This window comes from Thamnophis sirtalis, unplaced genomic scaffold, assembly GCF_051295495.1.
Source record: "Thamnophis sirtalis isolate CommonGarterSnake01/CBP01778 unplaced genomic scaffold, rThaSir2_p1.2 scaffold_2, whole genome shotgun sequence".
NCBI lineage: Eukaryota > Metazoa > Chordata > Lepidosauria > Squamata > Natricidae > Thamnophis > Thamnophis sirtalis.
In genome coordinates this window covers 52,751,140-52,777,131 of record NW_028261382.1, presented here as the reverse complement: position 1 = coordinate 52,777,131, position 25,992 = coordinate 52,751,140, and the positions used below count along the sequence as shown (strand labels likewise).

The following is a 25,992-nucleotide window of genomic DNA, read 5'->3' as shown; positions in this document are numbered from 1 at the left end:
GGGCTCTGTGTCGGAGGCAGAGAGGGGGCCAGGGACGTCTGACAGTTATCAGCTGTTTTCAGAGTCAGACATCAGTGAGGCAGAAGAACAGCTGGAGCCTGTTCCCAGTGTGCGCATGCACAGAGTTGCCGGACGAAGGGAACAGCTAAAGAACAGGGGTTGACTTGGGAGGAAGGCCACAGGGGGGACGGTGAATGGCCCCTCCCAGCGGAAACAAAAGAGGAGCATCAGGGGAGTGGAGCTTGCAGGAGACCATTAGTTTGCTTCATTGGTTCCTGACACTCCGAGACTCCTTGCCAAGTTCTGCAGATCTCCGCCTGGCAGCTGTCCAAGCCAGATAAGGTCTGTGACCGTAAATCCTCCCTTGAAAGACGTTGCTGGATGTGAATGAGCAGAATTCACAGGAAATTAAAGGTTTTTTTTATCGGGATAAGGAGTTGGCTTCAGGTTCTTGGGAAGCCTCAGTCAGAACACCTGCAGTAGAATGCCATTTAAAATGCATTTTCCAAAAAGTAAGGCCACGAAGTCAAAACTAGGTTGGGTCCATTGAATTCACGTGCTGGTAAAAATATGTCACCGAGCTGTATTTGGATTAAGCTTTTTTCTTGGAGATTTCATCACTTTTTTTTAGTATAAGTATAATCTTTATTGTCATTGGACTTAAATGCAACGAAATTGGTTGTATTTTTAACTGCGACTTTTTAACAGCAGGAGTTAAATAATGTCTTGAAGACATCTGCTTCCACTGCAGGCAGACAATACTGAATTGGACGGACTTAATTCTTCCAGCAGACTTGGTTTTGCACTGCCTCCAGTGGGAATAAAAGGGAAGCAGCTTGGATCATCCCCATTTTGCACGGAGAAATCCAGCGTCGACGTTAAGGAATTCCAGCACCCTCAGCCAGAGAGTCCGCATTAGTTGAGAAACGTCAACGTTTTCCGCATCGTCTTTTTATCCTTCTGAATCCGAGCCGCTTCCTCCTTTCCCACCGCCCAGCAGCGTCTTCTCAAACTCCTTCTCGCTGATTTTACCTCTTTTGAGCTTTTTCAAAAGCCGGGTATCGTTCAGAAGCTCCTCCATATCCTCGTTGTCGACGTCAGAACCCTAGAGAGAGAAAGAGAGAGAGATTTTAAAAACAGAAAACAAGAAGCTGCTACTTCTAATAATTCTTCCGACCTCCCTTTCCGCTTGTTCTGGGCAATCCACTCACAAGGGGAATCACTGGAGCGAAAGGTTGCTTTAAGCCATTGTTAAGGGATAGTGAGGTGGTTCAGTGGCTCAGATGCTGAGCTTCTTAAAAAGAAAGGTTATCGCAATAGCAGTTAGACTTATATACCGCTTCATAGGGCTTTCAGCCCTCTCTAAGCGGTTTACAGAGTCAGCATATTGCCCCCAACAACAATCCGGGTCCTCATTTTACCCAACTTCGGAAGGATGGAAGGCTGAGTCAACCCTGAGCCGGTGAGATTTGAACCGCCGAACTGCAGCTAACAGTCAGCTGAAGTGGCCTGCAGTACTGCACTCTAACCACTGCGCCACCTCAGCTCTATAAGGTTGGCAGTTCGGCGGTTCGAATCCCTAACGCCGCGTAACGGAATGAGCTCCTGTGACTGGTCCCAGCTTCTGCCAACCTAGCAGTTCAAAAGCAAGTAAAAAATGCAAGTAGAAAAACAGGAACCACCTTTGGTGGGAAGGGAACAGTGTTTCGTGCGCCTTTGGCGTGGAGTCACATGACCGGCCACTGACCACGGAGACATCTTCGGACAGCGCTGGCTCTTCGGCTTTGAAACGGAGATGAGCACCGCCCCCTAGAGTCGGGAACAACTAGCACAGATGTGCGAGGGGAACCTTTGTCTTAAGGGATGGTGGTTATTTGTAGGTCTGGAGTGATCTCAACGTGATTTGACAAACTGCTATCTGCAGTTCGGCAGTTCAAATCTCACCGGCTCAAGGTTGACTCAGCCTTCCATCCTTCCGAGCTGGGTGAAATGAGGACCCAGACTGGGGGGCGATATGCTGACTCTGTAAACCGCTTAGAGAGGGCTGAAAGCCCTATGAAGCGGTATATAAGTCTAACTGCTATTGCTATTGCTATTGCTAGTCAATAGGAGAGAATTATTGTAGCTGAAGGTTGAACCTATGGAGTCCTTGGTGCTCTCGGTGCAAACCCAAACTCACCTCCTCCCTTTTCCGTTTGGCTGTCAATTTCTTTTTCTTCTCCTTCTTCGCTTTCTGCTTGGACCAAGGTTCATTCCGGAGCGGCTTCCTCCGCGTTCTGCGGACGGGACCTTCTTCCTTCCGTTGCGCCAACAGCTTCTGCCTCTGCTTTTCCCTGTTCTTGTCTTTGAATGCGATCGAATCCGTGTCGATCTCAACGGGGGTAAAGCCCGAGAGGTCCTTCCGCTTCAGCTCCGGCATCTTTGGCATCCTCACGAGGGCAAAACCTCGGGCGAGGCTGGCAAAATCCAGATCTGTTTAAAAGATAAAAGGGGGGGGGACACACACAGACCGGTGGGTCTCGGCGTGAGTGGAATCCAAACCCAAAGCGGAGACTCCGAGGGGGGGGTGGTGATTTCAGACGCTGTAATATAATTAAACTTGTGGTGGCGGAAAGCGGCCCACAATTTGAGGGTGGGTGGCCAGGCTAAGTGGGCTTCTCCCAGTCACTGGAGAGGAGCAATTATTTATTTATTTATTTATTTATTAGACTTATATACCGCTTCATAGGGCTTTCAGCCCTCTCCAAGCGGTTTACAGAGTCAGCATATTGCCCCCACAGTCTGGGTCCTCATTTCACCCACCTCGGAAGGATGGAAGGCTGAGTCAACCCTGAGCTGGTGAGATTAGAACCGCTGAACTGCAGATAGCAGTCAGCTGAAGTGGCCTGCAGTACTGCACCCTAACCACTGCGCCACCTCGGCTCTTTTTAAGAAGGGGGGTGGGGGTTAGAAGGGGGGTCGGGGTTTTGTTGCTTTCTACTTTGGTTTGTGTGTGTATGTATGTCTGTGTGTGTGGTGTGTGTGATTCTCACTTTGACCTGGTAGAAAACCACGTTGTTGAAGTGTGACAGGAGACCAGGCGCAAATTGTTGGCTATAAGCGCCAAGAAAATGTTTAGGTTTCTAACCTAGTATTGGGCATGGAATCTGTGTGTGTGTGTGTTTGTGTGTGTGTGTGTGTCTCACCCTCTCAACACACACACAGGGAGAAGGAGGGAGGGAGAGGGAAAATTAAAGGGAGAGGGAGAGAGAAAGGGAGAGGGGGAGAAGGAGGAAGAAAGAGGGAGGGAGAGGGAGAAAGAAAGGGAGACAGTGGGAGGAAATGAAAAAAGAGGGAGGAAGGGAGAGGGAGAAAACGAAGAGGGAGGGAGGAAGAAAGGGAGAGGGAGCGTGAGAGAAAGGGGGAGGGAGGGAGGGAGAAAGAGAAGGGGGGAGAGGAAGAAAGAAAGGGAGAGTGGGAGGAAATGAAAAAAGGGAGGAAGGGAGAGGGAGAAAACGAAGAGGGAGGGAGGAAGAAAGGGAGAGGGAGCGTGAGAGAAAGGGGGACGGAGGGAGGGAGAAAGAGAAGGGGGGAGAGGAAGAAAGAAAGGGAGACAGTGGGAGGAAATGAAAAAAGGGAGGAAGGGAGAGGGAGAAAACGAAAAGGGAGGGAGGAAGAAAGGGAGAGGGAGCGTGAGAGAAAGGGGGACGGAGGGAGGGAGAAAGAGAAGGGGGGAGAGGAAGAAAGAAAGGGAGACAGTGGGAGGAAATGAAAAAAAGGAGGGAGAGGGAGGATGAAAACAAAGAGGGAGGGAGGAAGAAAGGGAGAGGGAGCGTGAGAGAGAAAGTGGGACAGAGGGAGGGAGAAAGAAGGAGGGAGAGGAAGAAAGAAAGGGAGACTGGGAGGAAATGAAAAAAGGAAGGGAGAGGGAAGGAGGGAGAAAACAAAGAAGAGGGAGGGAGGAAGAAAGGGAGAGGGAGGGTGGGAGAAAGGGAACAATGGAGGGAGAGAGACTGTTATTTAGAGATCATCAGACGTTGAAAAGGACAAATAGAGAAACATGTTTCCCCCGTCCGTCCGTCCCTAAACAAGAAGCACAGCTAACAAAACAGGATGGGCCGAAACCAAGAGGTTGCAAAGTCAATGAAGAACTGGAAAAGAAGAAACGTCGTAAATGCTAAGAGGCAGATTTCTCTCCTATGTGGTGGCCATGCTCACAAAATAAACGGAAAGGAAACGTTCTCAAGCGTTTTCCAGCCAAACCAGCTCACCTTTGATCCGGAAGATCAGGTTGCATTCGTGCTTGGCGTAGGCTTGGACGCAAGAGACAAAGGCCTTCATCCCTTTTTCGTACACGGCTCGGTCGGCCAGATTCAGCGACTTCAGCTTCGGAAGGACGTCGACGACGTTCCTCTGCGGATTCAGTTCCTCCATGGGGCACTAAGGGGGGAGATTGCGCCTTTAGGTCCCTCCAAGCTCTCAAATGACACGTTTTTCATCTTTATTTATTTTATCAAAAAGATTCTCTTTTTGGTATTTTTGTTTCTGCACGAAAGCCGCTTGGGCGACTTTGGGCCAATCCCCAGGTGGTTGTTGAGGGGAAAAAAGAGGAAGTATTATGTTCATTTCTACGTTATTATTGATATAAAGGGGGAAAAAGGCAGGATAAAAATCAAATAAGTTAATTCCTCTTTTGTTATTATTTCTACCCTCTTTCCCCGAAAATAAGACCTCCCTGATAATAAGCCCAATTGGGGGGGGGCTTTTGAGTGCATGCGCTAAAATAAGACCCTCCCCTGAAAATATTGCAACGCAGCAGCAGCCATGAGGTGACCACACTCACTGCCTCCTGCACCTCAAAAGTAATAAGACCTCCCCGAAAATAAGGTCAAGTGTTTATTTCAGGGGTCAAAAGAAAATAAGACCCTGTCTTATTTTGGGGGAAAACACGGTAGATAGATGATAGATAGATAGATAGATAGATAGATAGATAGATAGATAGATAGATAGATAGATAGACAGACAGACAGACAGACAGACAGACAGACAGACAGACAGACATAGAAATAAATATAATGATGGATAGATTGATAGAGATAAAGAGATGACGATAGATAGATAGATAGATAGATAGATAGATAGATAGATAGATAGATAGATAGATAGATAGATAGATAGATAGATAGATAGATAGATGTTGATAGATGGATGTTGATAGATAGATGTTGATGGATAGAAATTGGTAGAAATAGATAGATGATAGATAGATAGATAGATAGATAGATAGATAGATAGATAGATAGATAGATAGATAGAGATAGACAGACAGACGGATATAGAAATAAATATAATGATGGATAGATTGATAGAGATAAAGAGATGACATAGATAGATAGATAGATAGATAGATAGATAGATAGATAGATAGATAGATAGATAGATAGATATAGAGAGATAGATGGATGGATGGATGGATGGATGGATGGATGGATGGATGGATGGATGGATAGATAGATAGATAGATAGATAGATAGATAGATAGATAGATAGATAGATAGATAGACAGACAGACAGACAGACAGACATAGAAATAAATATAGATGATGGATAGATTGATAAAGAGATGATAGATAGATAGAGATAGATAGATAGATAGATAGATAGATAGATAGATAGATAGATAGATAGATAGATAGACAGACAGACATAGAAATAAATATAGATGGATAGATTGATAGAGATAAAGAGATGACAGATAGACAGACAGACAGATGAATATAGAAATAAATAATGATGATGGATAGATTGATAGAGACAAAGAGATGACAGACAGACAGACAGACAGATGGACAGACAAACCGACATGGTTTCCCCAAAAATAAGACCTCCCCAGATAATGAGCGCAATTGGGCTGTTGAATGCATGCTTTAAAATAAGCCCTCCCTGAAAATATTGCAACACAACAGTAGCCATGAGATGACCACATTCGCCACCTCCTGGGCCTCAAAAACAATAAGACCTCCCCGAAAATAAGGCCCAGTGCTTATTTCAGGGGTCAAAAGAAAATAAGACCCTGTCTTATAAGACTATGAACAGGGCCCATCTTACCTATTTGAGGGGTAAAAAACCCTATTTCATTAGATATAAATAATAATAAGGCTAAATGACACCCACAATAGATAACTCATTTCTTAATTTCCAATATTCAGGTTTTCCCTATCCTCAAGCGGATTCTCTCTTTACTAGTTTTGGATCAAAATCTAAAAGAGGGACGTGGTGGGTCAGGGGCTAAGTTGGTGAGCTTGTCGATCAGAAAGGTTAGCAGTTCGAATCCCCAGCACCGCGTAATGGAGGGAGCTCCCGTGACTTGTCCCAGCTTCTGCCAACCTAGCAGTTCGAAAGCACGTTAAAAAAATGCAAGTAGAAAAATAGGAACCACCTTTGGTGGGAAGGGAACAGCGTTCCGTGCGCCTTCAGCGTTGAGTCATGCCGGCCACATGACCACGGAGACGTCTTCGGACAGCGCTGGCTCTTCGGCTTTGAAACGGAGATGAGCACCGCCCCCTAGAGTCAGGAACGACTAGCACAGATCTGGAGGGGAATCTTTATCTTTACTTTACAAGAGAGACTCTCTCACCTTTTGGTTAATGGCCAGGAATCTGATGTAAGCTTCTTCCATAGGAAGTAAGAAGACGAGCGCGCTGCCCAGGTGGCCGATGCGGGCGGTGCGGCCACAGCGATGCACGAAGGCGCTGCAGGAAAAACGGGGGTGAGAAAATGCTCGATTGGGCAAGGAGAAGCTTTTCAACAGTTCACACTCCGTTTATTTAAACCCGCAGGGAATCCTCCTCGTTGAAATGGCTTACCAGTAGGCCCGGGGTCTCTAACCCTGGCCACTTTTAAGACTTGTAGACTTCAACTCCCAGAATTCCCCAACCAGCTGAGCTTTGAATTCTGGGAGTTGAAGTCCACAAGTCTTAAAAAGGTGGCCAAGGTTGGAGACCCCTGCGCTGAGCAGTAAGATAGTCCTATAAGAGCCACGGTGGTGCAGTGGTCAGAGTGAGGTACTGCAGGCTACTTCTGCTGACTGCCGGCTGCCTGCAGTTTGGCAGTTCGAATCTCACCAGGCTCAAGGTGGACTCAGCCTCCCGTCCTTCCAAGGTGGGTCAAATGAGGACCCAGATTGTTGGGGGGCAAGAGGCTGACTCTGTAAACTGCTTAGAGAGGGCTGTAAAAGCACTGTGAAGCGGTTTATAAATCTAAGTGCTAAGTGGGAAGGAAGGAAGGAAGGAAGGAAGGAAGGAAGGAAGGAAGGAAGGAAGGAAGGAAGGAAGGAAGGAAGGAAGGAAGGAAGGAAGGAAGGGCAATGGTTGAGCAGTGGTTAGAGTGCAGTACTGCAGGCTACTTCTGCTGACTTCCGGCTGCCTGCAGTTTGGCAGATTGAATCTCACCAGGCTCAAGTTTGACTCAGCCTTCCGTCTTTCCAAAGTGGGTAAAATGAGGACCCAGATTGTTGGGGGCAAACAGGCTGTCTCTGTAAATCGCTTAGAGAGGGCTGTAAAGCAGTGTAAAGCGGTATATAAGTCTAAGAGCTATTGCTATTGCTACTATTCTTTTTTTTTCAATATATTTTTATTATTTTTACATTTAAAACAAAGTCGAAGTGACCATACATTCACATTATATACAGCTAGTCTCAACCATTGACAATTAGCCTACTTAATACATTATCAATCCTTCTGTCCAATCACAATATATACAGTTTGTTCCAGTCTTATCACCTTGTCTTATACCAGTCATAAAATCTGTTCCAGACTTCAAAATATTCTGATTCCCCTTTATTTTTAAGTTCAAGAGTGAGCCTTTCTGCTTCCGCGCAGGCCAACACTTTCCTGATTATATCTAGCTCTGATGGTGTATTTTCTTTTTTCCAATATTGTGCATAAGTTATGCGCCGCAGTTAGTACATGTATCATTAAATAAAGTGTATCTTTCTTAAACCCCTCCGGTATTATACCTAGGAGAAAAAAATCCCGGTTTAAACAAGATTTGGTCTCCCGCCATTTGTTCTAACCACGATTGAATCATTTTCCAATATTTTTTTTTGCCTTATTGCACGTCCACCACATATGATAAAAAGTGCCTGGTGGTTTTTTTTACGTGACCCGTCAAAACCGCGTTCCACAAAAGCGCGGTCGACGAAAGCGCGTATGTGATGTCATCACAGCGCGACGAAAAAAATTAAAAATTGAAATAAAAATAAAATTACAGCAAGCCGATTCACATAAAGGTAAGGGTTAGGATTAGGGTTAGGGTTAGGTTAAGGGTTAGGGTTAGGTTTAGAGCGTTAGGGTTACGTTCAGCGTTAGGTTAAGGGTTAGCGTTAGGTTTAGCGTTACGTTAACGGTTAGGTTTAGGGTTAGGTTTAGGGTTAGGTTAAGGGTTAGGTTTAGGGTTAGGTTTAGGGTTAGGTTAAGGGTTAGGTTTAGGGTTAGGTTTAGGGTTAGGTTTAGGGTTAGGTTAAGGGTTAGGTTTAGGGTTAGGTTAAGGGTTAGGTTTAGGGTTAGGTTAAGGGTTAGGTTTAGGGTTAGGTTAAGGGTTAGGTTTAGGGTTAGGTTAAGGGTTAGGTTTAGGGTTAGGTTTAGGGTTAGGTTAAGGGTTAGGTTTAGGGTTAGGTTTGGGGGGGTTAGGGTAACGTTTTCGCTTTATTTTTACATTTTTCAATCACAGCGCGATGTTTTCGTCGTGCTGCGATGACGTCAAATACGCGCTTTCGTCGACCACGATTTTGTCTACCGCGGTTTTGTGGTGGAACCTTTTCTTACACTGCCAACAATTTGGGGCCAGGTTTTTAAACACTTTGGAGAGCCGTGCTGGAGGGAGATGCCATCTGTAGACTATTCTTTTGTGGAAGCATTTTGCCTCTGGATGCTTTTATAGAGGGGGGGAGAAGGGGATTACCTTGCACTGCTTGGGGGGTCGTACTGCAAAACCCAGTTCACCTCCGGGATGTCTATGCCACGGGCCATCACGTCGGTACACACCAGGATGCCGCTGGGAAATTGAGAAGGACGACAAAACGTTGAGAAGGGGATGGAGATCAGAGCTACAGCAGCAATGTTGCTTAATATTTGAAGCACAGCAGGAAGCCACATTAGAGCCAAGGTGGCGCAGTGGTTAGAGTGCAGCACTGCAGGCTACTTCAGCTGACTGCAGTTCTGCAGTTCGGCGGTTCAAATCTCACCGGCTCAGGGTTGACTCAGCCTTCCATCCTTCCGAGGTGGGTAAAATGAGGACCCGGATTGTTGTTGGGGGCAATATGCTGACTCTGTAAACCGCTTAGAGAGGGCTGAAAGCCCTATGAAGCGGTATATAAGTCTAACTGCTATTGCTATTGCTATTAAACCAGACATAATAATTATCCTTAGATTTCATGTATCCCATTATTACATTTTAGGCGAGTTATAATACACCTTTCCGCATCGTTTTCCCATTAAGTTGGGTTGGGTTGAGTGAAAGCAACTGGCTCAGCTTTCCTGCCTAAGATGGGACTAGAACTCACCATCTCCTGGTGACTGGCCCAAAGTCATAGCAATAGCAATAGCAGTTAGACTTATATACCGCTTCATAGGGCTTTCAGCCCTCTCTAAGCGGTTTACAGAGTCAGCATATCGCCCCCACAGTCTGGGTCCTCATTTCACCCACCTCGGAAGGATGGAAGGCTGAGTCAACCTTGAGCCGGTGAGATTTGAACCGGCGAACTGCAGCTAACAGTCAGCTGAAGTGGCCTGCAGTACTGCACTCTAACCACTGCGCCACCTCGGCTCTCATTCCTAAGGATGGACTAGAACTCACTGTCTCCTGCTGATTGGCCCAAAGTCAGCCAGCCAGCTTCCATGACTAAGGTAGGACTAGAACTCACCGTCTCCCGGTGATTGGCCTAACTCCCTATTTCTCTACCTTGGAAGTTTCCGGAACTCCGTAAAGATCCTGTTCCTTTTGTGTTTCATCTTTCCATGGATGCACATGATTTTCACGTTCTTAATCAAAGACTCCAAAGCTTTCCCGTAATATTCCACGCAAGCACAGGTACTGAAATTGGAAACAGAGAGCTAGGTTTCAAAAAAAGAGAGAACCATTCTTTATTTATTCCTATAAGCCGCCAACTTGGGAACAACGAAAATTATTCGGGGTAAGCCTCCATCCTCCTATCCATTTTTTTTTCCTAGAAAATTTTTTTATTTTCCATTTTCATAGCATATAATCACATGTATACTATTACATAGTCAATATCATGTTGTATTATTAAGTAATTACATCAATTCATCTTACCATCAACTACCAAAGGGGGGAAAAAAACCAGTTATTGGCTCTTCTGCTCTCCATACACCATATTTATACCTTATCCGACACTTTCTTCCCCCTCTCTCCTCCCCCTTTCTACATCCTGTCTTCCCTCCATCATTTTCTACTCTTCTTCCCCTTCCTTTCTCCTTCTCCTCTCTCCCCTTACCACTCCTCCTTATAAACCTCATCTTCCCTTCACCCTCTCTCCTGTCCCTCTCTTCCTATCTTTCTTCTCTCCTCTGCTTCCCACTCTTCTACATCCCGTCTTCCCTCCATCATTTTCTACTCTACTTCCCCTTCCTTTCTCCTTCTCCTGTCTCCCCTTACCACTCCTCCTTATGCACCTCATCTTCCACCTTCACCCTCTCTCCTGTCCCTCTCTTCCTATCTTTCTTCTCTCCTCTGCTTCCCACTCTTCCTCTCCTTGGTGTATTTCCGCTTCTGAGCAAACTCCCTTTTTGTGTTGATGGTATTTTATAATTCCATTTCAATATACATAAAAAAGAAAAAATAGCAGTATACATGTACAATCATAATACCTTAAAATCCAACACCCCTCCTCCAACCTAGTATACTCCGCTCCCTCCCACCCTCCCCCCCAAACTGCCCCCCTCCCCATCCTCCTATCTATTTTATCCTACCTGAAAAAGAGAAGATGCTTTTCCGGTTTGTGTTGACGCAGGAAGTGAACCAGCTGGTTAAATTTCTCGTCGGCCTTGCAGATCTACAAACACCAAGACGGGAGCAATTAGAATAGAATAGAATAGAATAGAATAGAATAGAATAGAATAGAATTTTATTATTTGTATGCCGCCCTTCTCCGGGAGGACTCAGGGCGGCGAACAATTCAAAAAGGGGAAAAGGGGAACATAAAAACGAAATACAAATAATAAGAAAGCAACAGTCGCACAACCATACATGTCGAGAGGGGAGGGAACTCATCACCCCCAGGCCTGCCGGCAAAGCCAGGTTTTGACGGCTTTTCGGAAGGCCTGGAGAGAGGTGAGGGTCCGAATCCCTGCGGGGAGCTCGTTCCAGAGGGCCGGAGCTGCCACAGAGAAGGCCCTCCCCCGGGTAGTAGCCAGATGGCATTGGCTGGTAGACGGAACCCGGAGGAGGCCGACCCTGTGAGATCTAATGGGTCTGTGGGAGGTAATTGGCAGCAGGCGGTCTCTCAAGTACCCAGATCCAATACCATGAAGGGCTTTATAAGTGACGACTAGCACCTTGAAGCATATCCGGAGACCGATCGGTAACCAGTGCAGTTTGCGGAGGATAGGTGTAGCGTGGGTGTACCGAGGTGCACCCACAATCGCTCGCGCGGCTGCGTTCTGGATGAGTTGAAGTCTCCGAATACTCTTCAAGGGCTGCCCCATGTAGAGCGCATTGCAGTAGTCCAATTTAGCGAATGATACTCAAAGTCCTTTGTGGAATCTCTCCTCAAAATTCCTGGGCTCCAAGATCACCGCAGATGGGGACGGCAGCCAAGGACTGAAAAGGGGATTTTGCTCCTGGGGAGGAAAGCGATGGCCAATCTAGGCAGCATCCTAAAAAGCAGAGAGATCACCCTGCCAACAAAAGTGCGCATAGCCAAGGCTTATGGTTTTCCCAGTTGCAACGGATGGCTATGAAAGCTGGACCATAAGAGAGGTTGAGCGCCAAAGAATGGAGGCCTTTGAACTCTGGTGCTGGAGAAGAAGACTCCTGCATTGAGTCCCTTGGATTGCAAGGCCATCCAAGCGGTCAGTCCTAGAGGAGATCCACCCTGGCTGCTCTTTAGAAGGCCGGATCCTGAAGAGGAAACTCAAAGACTTTGGCCACCTGATGAGAAGGAGGAAGGACTCCCTGGAGAAGAGCCTTATGCTGGGAATGATGGAGGGCAGAAGAAGAAGAAGGGAACGACAGAGAAGGAGGTGGCTGGATGGAGTCACCGAAGCAGTTGGCCTGAGCTTCAATGGACTCCAGAGGATAGGAGAGGACAGGAAGGCCTGGAGGAACGTTGTCCGTGGGGTTGCAATGGGTCAGACACAACTTCACAACTAACAACAACAACATAGAAAAGATGAGATAGATGATGGATGGATGGATGGATGGATGGATGGATGGATGGATGGATGGATGGATGGATGGATAGATAGATAGATAGATAGATAGATAGATAGATAGATAGATAGATAGATAGATAGATAGATAGATAGATAGATAGATAAGATGGACTGCAAGGCCATCCAACCGGTCAGTCCTAGAGGAGATCAACCCTGACTGCTCTTTAGAAGGCCAGATCCTGAAGAGGAAACTCAAAGACTTTGGCCACCTAATGAGAAGGAGGAAGGACTCCCTGGAGAAGAGCCTCATGCTGGGAACGACGGAGGGCAAAAGAAGAAGAAGGGGACGGCAGAGAAGGAGGTGGCTGGATGGAGTCACCGAAGCAGCCGGCGTGAGCTTCAATGGACTCCAGAGGATGGCGGAGGACAGGAAGGCCTGGAGGAACGTGGTCCATGGGGTCATGATGGGTTGGACACAACTTCGCAACTAACAACAACATAGAGAAGATGAGGTAGGTAGGTAGGTAGGTAGGTAGGTAGGTAGGTAGGTAGGTAGGTAGGTAGGTAGGTAGAGATAGATAGATAGATAGATAGATAGATAGATAGATAGATAGATAGATAGATAGATAGATAGATAGATAAAGATGGACTGCAAGGCCATCCAACCGGTCAGTCCTAGAGGAGATCAACCCTGACTGCTCTTTAGAAGGCCAGATCCTGAAGAGGAAACTCAAAGACTTTGGCCACCTAATGAGAAGGAGGAAGGACTCCCTGGAGAAGAGCCTCATGCTGGGAACGATGGAGGGCAGAAGAAGAAGAAGGGGACGACAGAGAAGGAGGTGGCTGGATGGAGTCACTGAAGCAGCCGGCATGAGCTTCAATGGACTCCAGAGGATGGGAGAGGACAGGAAGGCCTGGAGGAACATTGTCCATGGGGTCACGATGGGTCAGGCACGACCTCGCAACTAGCAACAACATGACCCTTTTCACACTTATGGTGGCTGCAGCATCCCCATAGTCATGAGGTCAAAATTCAGAAACGTGGCAACTGGCTCATATTTACTATGGCTGCAGCGACTCGGATCACGTGATCGTCATTTCCAGCCTTCTGACAAAGTCCATGGGAAACCAGATTCATTTAGGAACCGTCTGATTAACTTAACAGCTCCAGTGATTCACTAAACTACGGTGGCAAGAAAGGTCGTAGAGTGGGACAAAACTTCCTTAACAATCGTCTCGCTTAGCAACAGAAATTTTGGGCTCCAAAAAAGACATGGAGGCTCTAGAAAGAGTGCAGAGAAGAGCAACAAAGGGGATTAGGGGACTGGAAAGTAAAACATATGAAAAACGGTTGCAGGAACTGGGAATGTCTAGTTTAATGAAAAGAAGGACCAGAGGAGACATGATAGCAGTCTTCCAATATCTCAGAGGCTTCCCCAAAGAAGAGGCAGTCAAGCTATTCTCCAAAGCACATGAAGGCAGGACAAGAAGCAATGGGTGGAAACTAATCAAGGAGAGAAGCAACTTAGAACTGAGGAGAAATTTCCTGACAGTTAGAACAATTAATCAGTGGAACAGAATTTGCCTCCAGAAGTTGTGAATGCCCCAACACTGGAAGTTTTTAAGAAGATGTTGGATAGCCATCTGTCTGAAACGGTATAGGGTTTCCTGCCCAGGCAGGGGGTTGGACTAGAAGACCTCCAAGGGCCCTTCCAACTCTTGTTATTCCTATTCTGTTCTATTCTATTTTACTCTATTCCATTCCATCCCATTACTATTCTTCTTCTATTCTAGTCTATTCTTCATTCCAATATTCTATTCTATTCTATTCCAATCTATTCTATTCCACTCCATTCCATTACTATTCTTATTCTATTCTATTCTTCATTCCAATATTCTATTCTATTCCACTCCATTCCATTACTATTCTTATTCTATTCTATTCTTCATTCCAATATTCTATTCTTCATTCCAATATTCTATTCTTCATTCCAATATTCTATTCTTCATTCCAATATTCTATTCTTCATTCCAATATTCTATTCTATTCCACTCCATTCCATTACTATTCTTATTCTATTCTATTCTTCATTCCAATATTCTATTCTTCATTCCAATATTCTATTCTATTCCAATCTATTCTATTCCACTCCATTCCATTACTATTCTTATTCTATTCTATTCTTCATTCCAATATTCTATTCTTCATTCCAATATTCTATTCTATTCCAATCTATTCTATTCCACTCCATTCCATTACTATTCTTATTCTATTCTATTCTTCATTCCAATATTCTATTCTATTCCAATCTATTCTATTCCATTCCAATTCTTATTCTATTCTATTCTTCATTCCAATATTCTATTCTATTCTATTCCAATCTATTCTATTCCATTCCATTCCTGTTCTATTCTTCATTCCAATATTCTATTCTATTCCAATCTATTCTATTCCATTCCAATTCTTATTCTATTCTATTCTTCATTCCAATATTCTATTCTTCATTCCAATATTCTATTCTATTCCAATCTATACTATTCCACTCCATTCCATTACTATTCTTATTCTATTCTATTCTTCATTCCAATATTCTATTCTATACCAATCTATTCGATTCCATTCCATTTTTATCTTATTCTATTCTATTCTTCATTCCAATATTCTATTCTATTCCAATCTATTCTATTCCATTCCATTCCTATTCTTATTCTATTCTATTCTTCATTCCAATATTCTGTTCTATTCTTTCTTATCCCATCCTATTCTCTATTCTATTCCATTCTTTTTGATTCGATTCTAACTGGTCATGTCGAGGGCTACCTGTACAGCAAGATGACCGACGGAAAGTATCTTGCCTGGAGACCCGGATCAAGGAGATCTACAGCCCTCCCCCCCCCCTTTTAAAAGCCCCTCCAGAAAACAGAATTAACCTCACCATGTAATAGTTCTGCAGCCGAGTGGGCGTCTTCTGGGTGTTACTGGCCGCCATCCCTTTCTCCTTCACCGAGATACGGACGGGGTTGCGGAGTCCTGCTCTCACTAAATTCTCCACCTCCTGCGTCTGCGTTGCGGAGAAGAGCCCCGTCCGTCTCTGCTTCGGCAGAAAATCCAGGATTGTGTTCAAACTGCAGGCAAAACCAAGGAACGGTGCCGGAAGCATTCGGTTGGCAAAAAGGGGAAACCTACGCCAAAGCCTTACGCGTTTTCTCAAGCTGCAAAAGCGGTTACCGTATTTTTCAGAGTATAAGACGCACCTTTTCCCCTCAAAAAAAGAGGGTGAAAATCTGGGTGCGTCTTATACACCGAATACAGCATTTTTGGCCCTCTTTGCAAAAATGGCCATGAAGAGCCTTTAAGAGGCTTCCAGAATGCTCCTAGGGGGCTGGGGAGGGCAAAAAGGGTCGTTTTTTGCTTGTTTTTGCCCCCCCCCCCGGCGGCACTCTGGAAGCCTCCTAAATAGAATAGAATAGAATAGAAATTTATTATTTGTATGCCGCCCTTCTCCGGGAGGACTCAGGGCGGCAAACAATTCAAGGGGGAAAAAAAGGGGAACATAAAAAACAAAATACAAATAGTAAAAGTAAACAACAGTCGCACAACCATACATGTCGAGAGGGGAGGGAACTCATCACCCCCAGGCCTGCCGGCAAAGCCAGGTTTTGACGGCTTTTCGGAAGGCCTGGAGAGAGGTGAGGGTCCGAATCCCTGCGGGGAGTTCATTCCAGAGGGCCAGAGCTGCCACAGAGAAGGCCCTCCCCCGGGTAATAGCCAGGTGGCATTGGCTAGTAGACGGAACCCGGAGGCTATGCATAGATGGCACCTAAAGGCTATGCATGCCCTTTTTTGACAAAATTGGGCCCGTTTTCGCGAAAAAATGGGCTGTTTTGGGGAGGTCTGCAGAGTGAAAAACCTTTTTTTTTTTTTTATTTGCCTCTTCAAAATCTTGGTGTGTCTTATACTCCCAAACATACGGTAGTTAAAAAAACAAAAAACACTCCTGAACCCAGACATAGAGCTCCAAGGATATATATATAACCTTTCTTTCCTTTCTTCCAAGGAACTCTCGGGGTTCCAAATAATTTGGAACCCATTGCAAAGAGAATCCCGAGGCAGGTTGATTCCTCAAAGGGCAGTTTTATTTGGAAATACCATCTTGGCACAGAGTGGTGGAAAGCCAACTCTTGAGAGTTCCTGCGCTTTCCACCCCCACTAAAAAGCGAAAGTTTCCTGTTCTCCCAAACAATAAGTCAAGCCGTCCAATCTGGGTGCTGGCTGGTTGCCTGGTTACTTTTCTCCTCCTCCTCCTCCTCCTCCTCTGGCCAGCCAGCAGTTGGAATGTCCTTGGCTCCTAAGAGAAGTATTTTGGTTTGGCTACAAAACCCCAGCTATCTCTACAAACACACACACACACACACTCCTCAGCTCCAAGCTGTGTCAAGCCTGAAGCCATGTGAACAGAAATCCCTATAGAAAGCTACCGAAAAGGCAAAGTACAAAGCCACATCAGTTTCAGGGTTGACAGGGGGCTTCCGGTTGGGTGGGGCCTTGTGGGGGGTTGTTGTTTTTAACAGCTCCGGAATCTTGGCTGCGTTAAACTGTCTAAACAGCATCCATCAACTGTTTGGCAGTTTGATTACCTCTTCTTCGGGCTTAGAAGAAGAAGGCGAGCAAACTATGTTTGGGCAGCGCTCCAACTAACCCCCCCCCCACCCCAGAACATAAATCTGGGAAGTGGGGGCCGCCCGGCAGCATAGTATTTCTCCGCGTCAAGAATCTCTTCTGCTTTTTTTGCAGAACGAAGGCGTTCGCCCACCCTCAGGACAAAGACTGATTTATTACTGATTTCAAAGCGGGCAGAACTAATACTCGTGAACTCCTAATTGTATGTATAAATCTTTAACTCCATTTTTTAAAAAAGAATTCCTTCTGACAATTTACTTGCTAGAAAGACACATAAAATGGCGCCGAACAGCTTTGTAGGAGGGGGTCAGGCTTTGACGACATTTTTACGGAGCTCAGAACATTTAAAGATCAAGAAGTGATTTATTACCAAACGAAATAGTAATTGCTGGATAATCGGCTTGCCTGGATTTACTAATTGGGCAGAGTTTAGTTTAGTTTAGTTTAGTTTAGTTTATTGATCTTGTATGCTGCCCACTCCCGAAGGACTCCGGGCGGCTTACAATAAACAAGGGAAGGGGATAAATAAACAAGACAACACCTTAAAATACGCAACATCCACAGTTACCGTGGGGCTGGATGTTTCACAAGCCCTCCTCCGGCCTGCTGGAGCAGCCAGGACTTGGTGGCTTTGCGGAAGGCAAAGCCCTAGACAATTCTGTTGTGGTCCGCTGACAGCCTACGGAGCTGGCAGCAGAGTCGGACAGTGAGGAGGCTGGGGAGGAACCTGGGCCAGTCCTGGAGTCTGGGGAAGGCTCGGACGAGGGCTCTGCATTAAAGGCAGAGAGGGGGCCAGGGCCACCTGGGAGTTACGTGCCTGCCTACAGAATTGGACATCAGCGAGGCAGAGGAACAGGGGGAGCCTTTTCCCAGTGTGTGAATGCGCAGAGCTGCCGGAAGGCAAGAACAGTTAAGACGAAAGAGGCAACATGGGAGTAAGGCTTCGGGGTGATTGGCCCCTCCATTAAGACACAAAAAGAGGAGAAAAACGGACGTCAGACTTTGCAGGAAGCAATTTTGTTCGTCCTGGTCAGTTCAAAGTCTGAGAAACTCTGTTTGACTCTGTGCTCCGTGTGGCCTTGCAAAACTAATTGGCAGTTAGTTCTTTGGCAGCCGTTTCAAGGGAGATAAAAGTGGGTGCTTATCAGCCTTATCCCGAAAGACTTTGGCAGACTTCTGTGGAACTCTTCACAAACTATTTGTGACTCACATAAATGAACATAATTCACAGTTCTTTAAATAAAAAGAGGGTTTTGGGGACTAAGTATGTGGTTTATGCTTTATCAGGAAGCCTACGTCAGAACTAATCCAGCAACGGTTGCAAAACACAATTCCTGGAAGCTGGAGCAAGCAACTTCGAGAAAGGAAAATTAAACCCATCGATCCAGTTTATAAGAATGAATGCCAACCAATGCAAGAGTTTACCTCGCTTCGAACCCCATGTCCAGCAACCGATCTGCTTCATCCAAGACCAAAATATCCAGAGATTTTACAGCCTTGGCCAAATCCAGGCCCTCCGATTTCCTCCTGAACATGTCCTCCAAGCGACCTGGGGTGGCCACCAGAATGTTTCCACTGTTCAGGATAGAAAAAAAAAAGATGATTTGTAGGTTGGTTTTTGAGATGGGTACTTGGGAACAGCTTAGATCCTGCAATGATACTGGTCTGACCCCCACCTTGTCCGTTCAGGAACGAAAGCCAGACAGAACGTACAAAGGAATGTTTTAATCAGTCCCGGCTCTTGTTGGCTGCAAGCCCAAATAAACAAAGATAATAGCTCCGGCAGAAAGTCCTATAACTCACACCACAATGCAAACCCGGCTTCTCTTATCTCAAAACCACTTATCCAAGTTGGCTTCTCTCGGTTTGTGAACGCGAACAAGAACAATCACTAGAACAGGAACTGAACGTTGACTTCTGCAACCAGGGCGTGGCGCCAGCAGTCTCTTTATACTCGGGAGAGGATCCCAATGAGCAACAGCTGCTCGCAATCATCTCCTGTAAGTACTCAGTTGTTCCTTCCGTCGAGTAACCCTTCGACGGGGTGCATCCTGCAACAACTCTCAAGTGTTTCCCTGAACACTCCCTGTGATCCAATGCTCTGCCGCCACCTGGTGGCCAACGGCTCCTGCCGGGCCACAACATATACCTTCAACACTTTCAAGGTGGTGCAGTGGTTAGGGTGCAGTACTGCAGGCCACTTCAGCTGACTGTTATCTGCAGTTCGGCGGTTCTAATCTCACCGGCTCAAGGTTGACTCAGCCTTCCATCCTTCCGAGGTGGGTGAAATGAGGACCCAGACTGTGGGGGCGATATGCTGACTCTGTAGGCCGCTTAGAGAGGGCTGAAAGCCCTATGAAGCGGTATATAAGTCTAACTGCTATTGCTATTGCTATTGCTATTGCTATTGCAATCTATCTATCTATCTATCTATCTATCTATCTATCTATCTATCTATCTATCAGATTGTTGGGGGCGATATGCTGACTCTGTAAACCGCTTAGAGAGGGCTGAAAGCCCTATGAAGCGGTATATAAGTCTAACTGCTATTGCTATTGCTATTGCTAAGGTACAATGTCTGCCTATCCTAGATCTTTGGGAAGGACTCCATAGGTCAGGGGTCAACAACCTTAAACACTCAAGAGAGACATCTGGATCAGTTTCCCACAAAAAAGAAAACACCGGGAGCCACAAAACTCTTTTGACATCTAAAATGAAGATAATGCTGTCTATATCGGCCTACCGAGGGTCGGAAAGCTCAATAAATCGTGTACCAGTGGGTATATCACACATTGGTGGTTGTGACCCATCTTTTGAGCAACAGGGAGCCACAGCAGAGGGATGAAACAGCCACATGCGGCTCCAGAGCCGCAGGTTGCCGACCCCTGCCCATAGCAGAGGTGGGTTCCTACCAGTTCGCACCTATTCGGTAGAACCGGTTCGTCAAATCTACCGAACCGGTTAGAAGAGGTTCCACCAGTGGACCCGGAAAGCCGGCCACACCTACAGAAGAGGTTCCAAAAGTTTTTGAAACCCACCACTGGTCCTTGGATATGACTATTCTACACTATCATGCTCCTATTTATAAAACTCAGTGTGTTAAAGGTAAGGATGACTACTGCGGTTGTGGTGCAATCAGAACATTGCGTGTGTTGAAGTTGTTTTAACGCAAACCAAAGATGCCTATTAAAAAACAAGTTGACATCCTATTCTTATGCATGCCAGTGCTGTGTGGGAGGGAATTTAAGGTGGTTCTGACGAGTGTCGTCGGCATCTTCATATCCGGTCACATGGGCGGCAAGCCACTCCCATCCGGTCACAGGGGCGGCAAGCCACTCCCACAAAGGAGGCCACACCCACAGAGTAGGTTCGAACAATTTTTGAAACCCACCACTGGCCCATAGGTAGATAAAGGTGTCAAATCTAGTCTAAACACCTGGCTGACTGTGTGACCAATAATAAAGTAAATTTTATATATAGCCCGACTGTCAGTGACTCCAGATGATTAATAGTTTTACAGCAATGTAAACACCGTTTAACTCACCCGCGTTCCTTGAATCTTTCTACATCTTCCATCGGATTTTTCCCGCCAATCAAAAGGCACTGGCTGGAGAAAAAAAAAGAAAGAAGAAGCAGCAACATCTTAAGTAAAAAAAAAACAAACGAGGTCACCCCGCTTTCCTAATCATCAGATGGAACTTACCTGAACTGTGGGTAAAATTTAAGGAAATGGGAAAGAACCTCATCTATTTGGATAGCGAGCTCTCTTGTGGGAGTGATGATAAGCGCACCGATCTAAAATCGCAATCCACACCAAAAAAAAAAAAAAGAATTATTACTATAGCTTCAGCTGGAGCCACATGTGGCTCTTTCAACCCTCTGCTGCGGCTCCCTGTTGCTCAAAATATGCCTCATAACTGCCAATGCGCAACACCCACTGGCACGCAATTTATTGGGCTTTTCCACCCTCGGAAGGCTGATATATGCAGTGCTATCTTCATTTTAGATTAGTTGTGTGGCTCCAGGTGTTTTCTTCTATGTGGGAAGGTGGGCCCAAATGGCTGTTTGCGTGTTTAAGTTTGCCGATCCCTGATCTAAGTTATATGAGTAAGACATCTGTTCTGTCCCCGCTTCTCCGCTCGTTAAACAGACGACAGGCAAACAACTTAAAAGGAACTCTCTTTATCAGTTCTCGGCTCAGACTGGCTGCGAGCCCAAAATAAACCTAATTGCAGTCTCTGCCTGAAGATAACGGAACGAAAAACAAATCTTTCTTACGGCAACACAAGTTGAACAAAACGAAAGCAAAGCACTTCTTCCAAAGTCTCTACGAATCAGGGTTACAGAAAAACAAAGCACTTATCCAAGTGTATCTTACATAAACCACGACTGATGATCAATCAATGTTGAACGAACCAAGGAACATTGACTCCTGCAATCAGGGCGTGGCACCATCCGTCCTTTTATCCCCAGAATGTGCCCCTAATGAGCCCCAGCTGCATAGTTCATCTTGCATCCTGAAAAGACTCACAGAAGACTGCTGCTGAGTCACAACAGACATCTATCTTTCTCTCTTTCACAAAATGCAGACACAAAAATAATACTTAATATTTCTTAGGTAACACCCAGGATTTCGGTGCCGGGTGGCAGAGTTAGAAAAGTTGGATTCCCAGATTATCCCACTAGGTCTTAAAAAAAAAGAAATGAACCCAGATATTACCTGCATTTTTTTAAGCTTTTCTTCACGCCGGAGAAGTATTTCTATGAGGGGAATGACAAATGCTAGCGTTTTTCCACTGCCGGTTACCTGAGAGGATGAAAAATAGAGACATCCAAGAGGTTCCTGAAGAGCTCAGAGAAGAAAAATCATGGCTAAAACATTTTTTTTTAAAAAATCACTCACTGCTTCAGCTGCCACGTCTTTATTAGTCATAAATAAAGGGATTGTTGCACTCTGTTGAAGAAGCGAGAGGAGAAATTATGAGGAGCCACGAATGCTTTGAAAAAAATGCATCAGAGGAACGATGTGGAAAGGCAGATTTCTAGTTTGGCAGTTGATTCAGACATCAAAATTTTATTCATTCATTGAATAAATACTGGAAGAAGGAAGACTTGCCTACAATTCAAGAATGGACATTGAAAGTCACAAATTTAGCCGAGAGGGGTAAAATATCTACATATCTTAAGGACCACTCAAACGAGAGATATAAATGAGACTGGAAAAAATGGATCGATTATATACAAAATAAATATGGGACTAAGAAATTCCAGACAGCTTATGATTAAGATCAGGAATGATATAAATTGTTTAAAGTTAGCCTAGCAATGAGGAGCTAAGTTCAATGTAAAGATGTTATCAACTTTCTATTCTTTTTTCCAATATATTTTAGACTGTTTTTGTTAAAGATTTATACCGTGTATGGGTTCTGGGAAGGTTGGGGGGGGGTCGCTGGGGGGAGGGAGGGAAGTATATTAGGCTTGAGGAGGGGTGTTAGGTTTTAAAGTAATATGATTGGACATGTATACTGTCTTCTCTTATTTTTTCTTTAAAACTAAGATATGTTAAGTATATTGATATGGAAGCATAAATACCATCAACATAGAATGGAGTTTGCTCAGAAGCGGAAATACACCAAGTGAATGAGAGGAAGAGTGGGAAGCAGAGGAGAGAAGAAAGATGGGAAGAGAGGGATAGGAGAGAGGGCAAGGGGGGAAGATGAGGAGGATAAGGAGGAGTGGAATGTGGAGAGAGGAGAAGGAGAAAGGAAGGAAAGGGAAGTAGAGTTGAAAAGGATGATGGAGGGAAGAAAGGAGGTAGGAGAAAGGTAGAAGAAAGAGGTGTATGGAGAGCAGAAGAGCTAATAATGGGTTTTTATCTTTCTGGATGTTGATGACAAGAGGAACTGATGTAATTACTACTTAATACAATAGGATATTGGCTATGTAATAGAATACATGTGATTATATGTTATGAAAATGGAAAATAAAAAAAGTATATTTATTTTAAAAAATTCATTCATTCAATTTTTCATGGCTGCCCAACTCAACAAGTGACTCTGGTTGGCTTACAAAGTCTAAACTTTTAAACCAATGAAAACATTTGGGAAGACGTTCAAACATTACAAGCCTCCCCCAAATGATATTTAAAACATCTGACTGGCTGTCCAGAGCATCCAAAAAGATGTTTATTTGTGCTTTCTTTTTTAGGATTTAGGCTTTTTTAATGCTTTGTTAATTTTATTGTTTTACTGGTTGCATTTTTTTTGTATGTAAGCCATTGAGAGTCAGGTAACATGCACATTTCATATATTATTATGATTCGCTGTGCAATCAGCCAGATGTTGGGACTTGATTTATGATTTTTGTCTCCCTAGCAAGTCCCTTCCCAAAAATTGACAGAGGAGGAGGATACACACACACATATATAGATAGACATGTATGTATGTATGTATATAGATATATATATATATATACATATATAGATGGATGTATAGATATAGATATATACATATATACATTTACATATACATACACACATACACACACACACACACACACACACACACACACACACACACACACACACACACATATATATATATATATATATATATATATATATATATATATATATACACACACGTTTATACACACATACACACACATTTTACACACCTTAGGAAGCAGCAAAGAACAACAAACCAAAGCCCTCCAGGTTATTACAAGTAGTCCTCGACTTATGGCCACAATGGAGCCCAAAATATATGTTGCTAAGTGAGAAATTTGTCAAGTGAGTCTTGCCCCCTTTGTTAAGTGAAATGACTGCTGCTGTTAAAGTGAGTAACCCTTCGTTGCTAGTTGAACCTGGCTTCCTCATTGACTTCGCTGGTCAGAAGGTCCCAAAAGGGGACTGTGCGACACTGCGACCGTCGTAAATATGAGTCAGTTGTCAAGCATCCAAATGGAAATCACATGATCAAGGCGATGCTGCAATGGTCATAAGTGTGGGGGGGAGAGGAAAAAGGAGGAGGAAGAACAAGGAGAATAGGAGGAGAAAGAGAAGAAGAGGAAGAGGAGGAGAGGAGGAAGAGAAGGAGAAAGAGAAGGAGAAGAAGAAGAGGAGAAGAGGAGGAAAAGGAGAAGAAAAGGAGGAGAAAGAGAAGAGAAGAAGAGGAGGAGAAAGAGGAGGAGGAAAAGGAGGAGAAAGAGAAGAAGAGGAGGAGAAAGAGAAGAGAAGAGGAAAAGGAGGAGAAAGAGAAAAGGAGAAAGAGAAGAAGGAAGGACAAGAAGAGGAGTTGGAGAAGAGGAAAAGGAGAAAGAGAAGGAGAAAAGAAGAGGAGGAGGAGGAGAGGAGGAAGATGAGAAAGAAAAGAAGAAGAGAAGAAGGAGAGGAGGAGAATGATTAGTATTAGTATTATTAATATATAATCCCTATATGGAAGAGCCTGGGTGGCTTTCCCTTAATCCGAAGAGGCAACAGACTCCCAGCCTTTTGTAGGCTCCTCTTCTTCTTCGTCTTCCTCCAGGCGGGCTGGCATCCAATTCCATCAGCACGGCGGGAGGGGAGGCTGGGGGGAGAGGCTGGGGACGATGGGACTTGGAGTCCAGCCCTGCGGGGAAGCGTCAAGGGAAGCCCCCCCCCCCGCGGCCTACCTGCACGGGCGTCATGTGCGAGAAGCGCAGCTCCCGCAAGGCCTGCAGGACTCCCGGGCTGAGCTCCACAGGCAGCGATTCCCACGTCCCCTCCGTCACCTGCTCCATCTTGCGCCCTGTTGGGGTGATTTTGGGGCCCGGGAATCCAGTCCGACCTCCTAAGAGCCCCCCCTCGCGGCGAGCGTCCTTCACTTCCGGTCCCCGGCCAGGAAACAAATCCCCGCACGGAAGGTTCCGCCCCATGATGAATCGTATCGCAGATCCAAATGAAGAATTTCTAGTCCCCCCCCCCCCAATCTCTGGTCAAGCAGGAGAATCCCCCCCGCTCCCACGAGACCATTCTGGGGCACCCAGTCTCTTCTTGAAAACCCCCAGAGGTGGAAAAGCACCTTTGGGAGTCCAGAGATGGAGCACACCCAATCAGTCTCATCATGTACCTTGGCAGAGTTGCCAATACTTCAGTTGCTATACTAATTCCCACAACTCTGTCAATATAATTTACTAAGACTGTATTACTAATATTCCTAGTACCTACCTCTTCCCACTTATGACTGTAACTATCTTTGCAATATATATTGTTTTGTTTCCTAATTGCTTATTAGTAACCTATGAATGTCAGTTTTCCCAGTTGCAATGGATGGCTGTGAAAGCTGGACCATAAGGAAGGTTGAACGCCAAAGAATGGAGGCTTTTGAACTCTGGTGTTGGAGAAGACTCCTGCATTGAGTCCCTTGGACTACAAGGCCATCCAACCGGTCAGTCCTAGAGGAGATCAACCCTGGCTGCTCTTTAGAAGGCCAGATCCTGAAGAGGAAACTCAAAGACTTTGGCCACCTAATGAGGAGGAGGAAGGACTCCCTGGAGAAAGAGCCTCATGCTGGGAACGACGGAGGGCAGAAGAAGAAGAAGGGGACGGCAGAGAAGGAGGTGGCTGGATGGAGACACCAAAGCAGTCGGCATGAGCTTCAATGGACTCCAGAGGATGGGAGAGGACAGGAAGGCCTGGAGGAACATTATCCATGGGGTCACAATGCGTCAGACATGACTTCACAACTAACAACAATGACTATCACTAAGTGTTGTGCCTTATGATTCTTGATGAATGTATTCTATTTTTCTTTATGTACACTGAGAGCATCTGCACCAAAGACGAATTCCTTGTGTCCAATCACACTCGCCCAATAAAGAATTCTATTCTGTTCTATTCCATATTTATTCTATTCTATACTTAGGAAACGAGAGTGCTTGGGGACAGCTTCCTAGGGTCTTGGGGTGCAGGGAAGACTT

At 45.2% G+C, this 25,992-nt stretch overlaps 1 protein-coding gene across 1 annotated transcript; it reads right to left on the bottom strand.

The window, feature by feature from the left end:
• Positions 1 to 73: 73 nt before the first annotated feature.
• On the bottom strand, positions 74 to 24,884 carry DDX55 (DEAD-box helicase 55). Its single transcript, XM_087705542.1, has 14 exons — positions 24,706 to 24,884; positions 21,956 to 22,006; positions 21,773 to 21,859; positions 20,756 to 20,847; positions 20,597 to 20,659; positions 18,478 to 18,627; positions 15,308 to 15,497; positions 10,968 to 11,050; positions 9,940 to 10,071; positions 8,941 to 9,033; positions 6,617 to 6,731; positions 4,251 to 4,419; positions 2,180 to 2,472; positions 74 to 1,105 (listed from the first exon to the last, which is right to left on the bottom strand). Exons 1-14 carry the CDS (start codon positions 24,811 to 24,813, stop codon positions 953 to 955), a joined length of 1,779 nt encoding a protein of 592 aa, XP_087561668.1. The 5' UTR covers positions 24,814 to 24,884; the 3' UTR covers positions 74 to 952.
• Positions 24,885 to 25,992: the final 1,108 nt, after the last annotated feature.

Excerpts from the sequence above, each read along its gene's own strand:
- DDX55 (XM_087705542.1), bottom strand. The coding sequence starts at position 24,813 with ATGGAGCAGGTGACGGAGGGGACGTGGGAATCGCTGCCTGTGGAGCTC. Across the intron at positions 21,860-21,955 it reads AAGACGTGGCAGCTGAAGCA|GTAACCGGCAGTGGAAAAAC; the intron begins GTGAGTGATTTT and ends TCATCCTCTCAG. Across the intron at positions 20,848-21,772 it reads AAAAGCTTAAAAAAATGCAG|ATCGGTGCGCTTATCATCAC; the intron begins GTAATATCTGGG and ends TTGCGATTTTAG.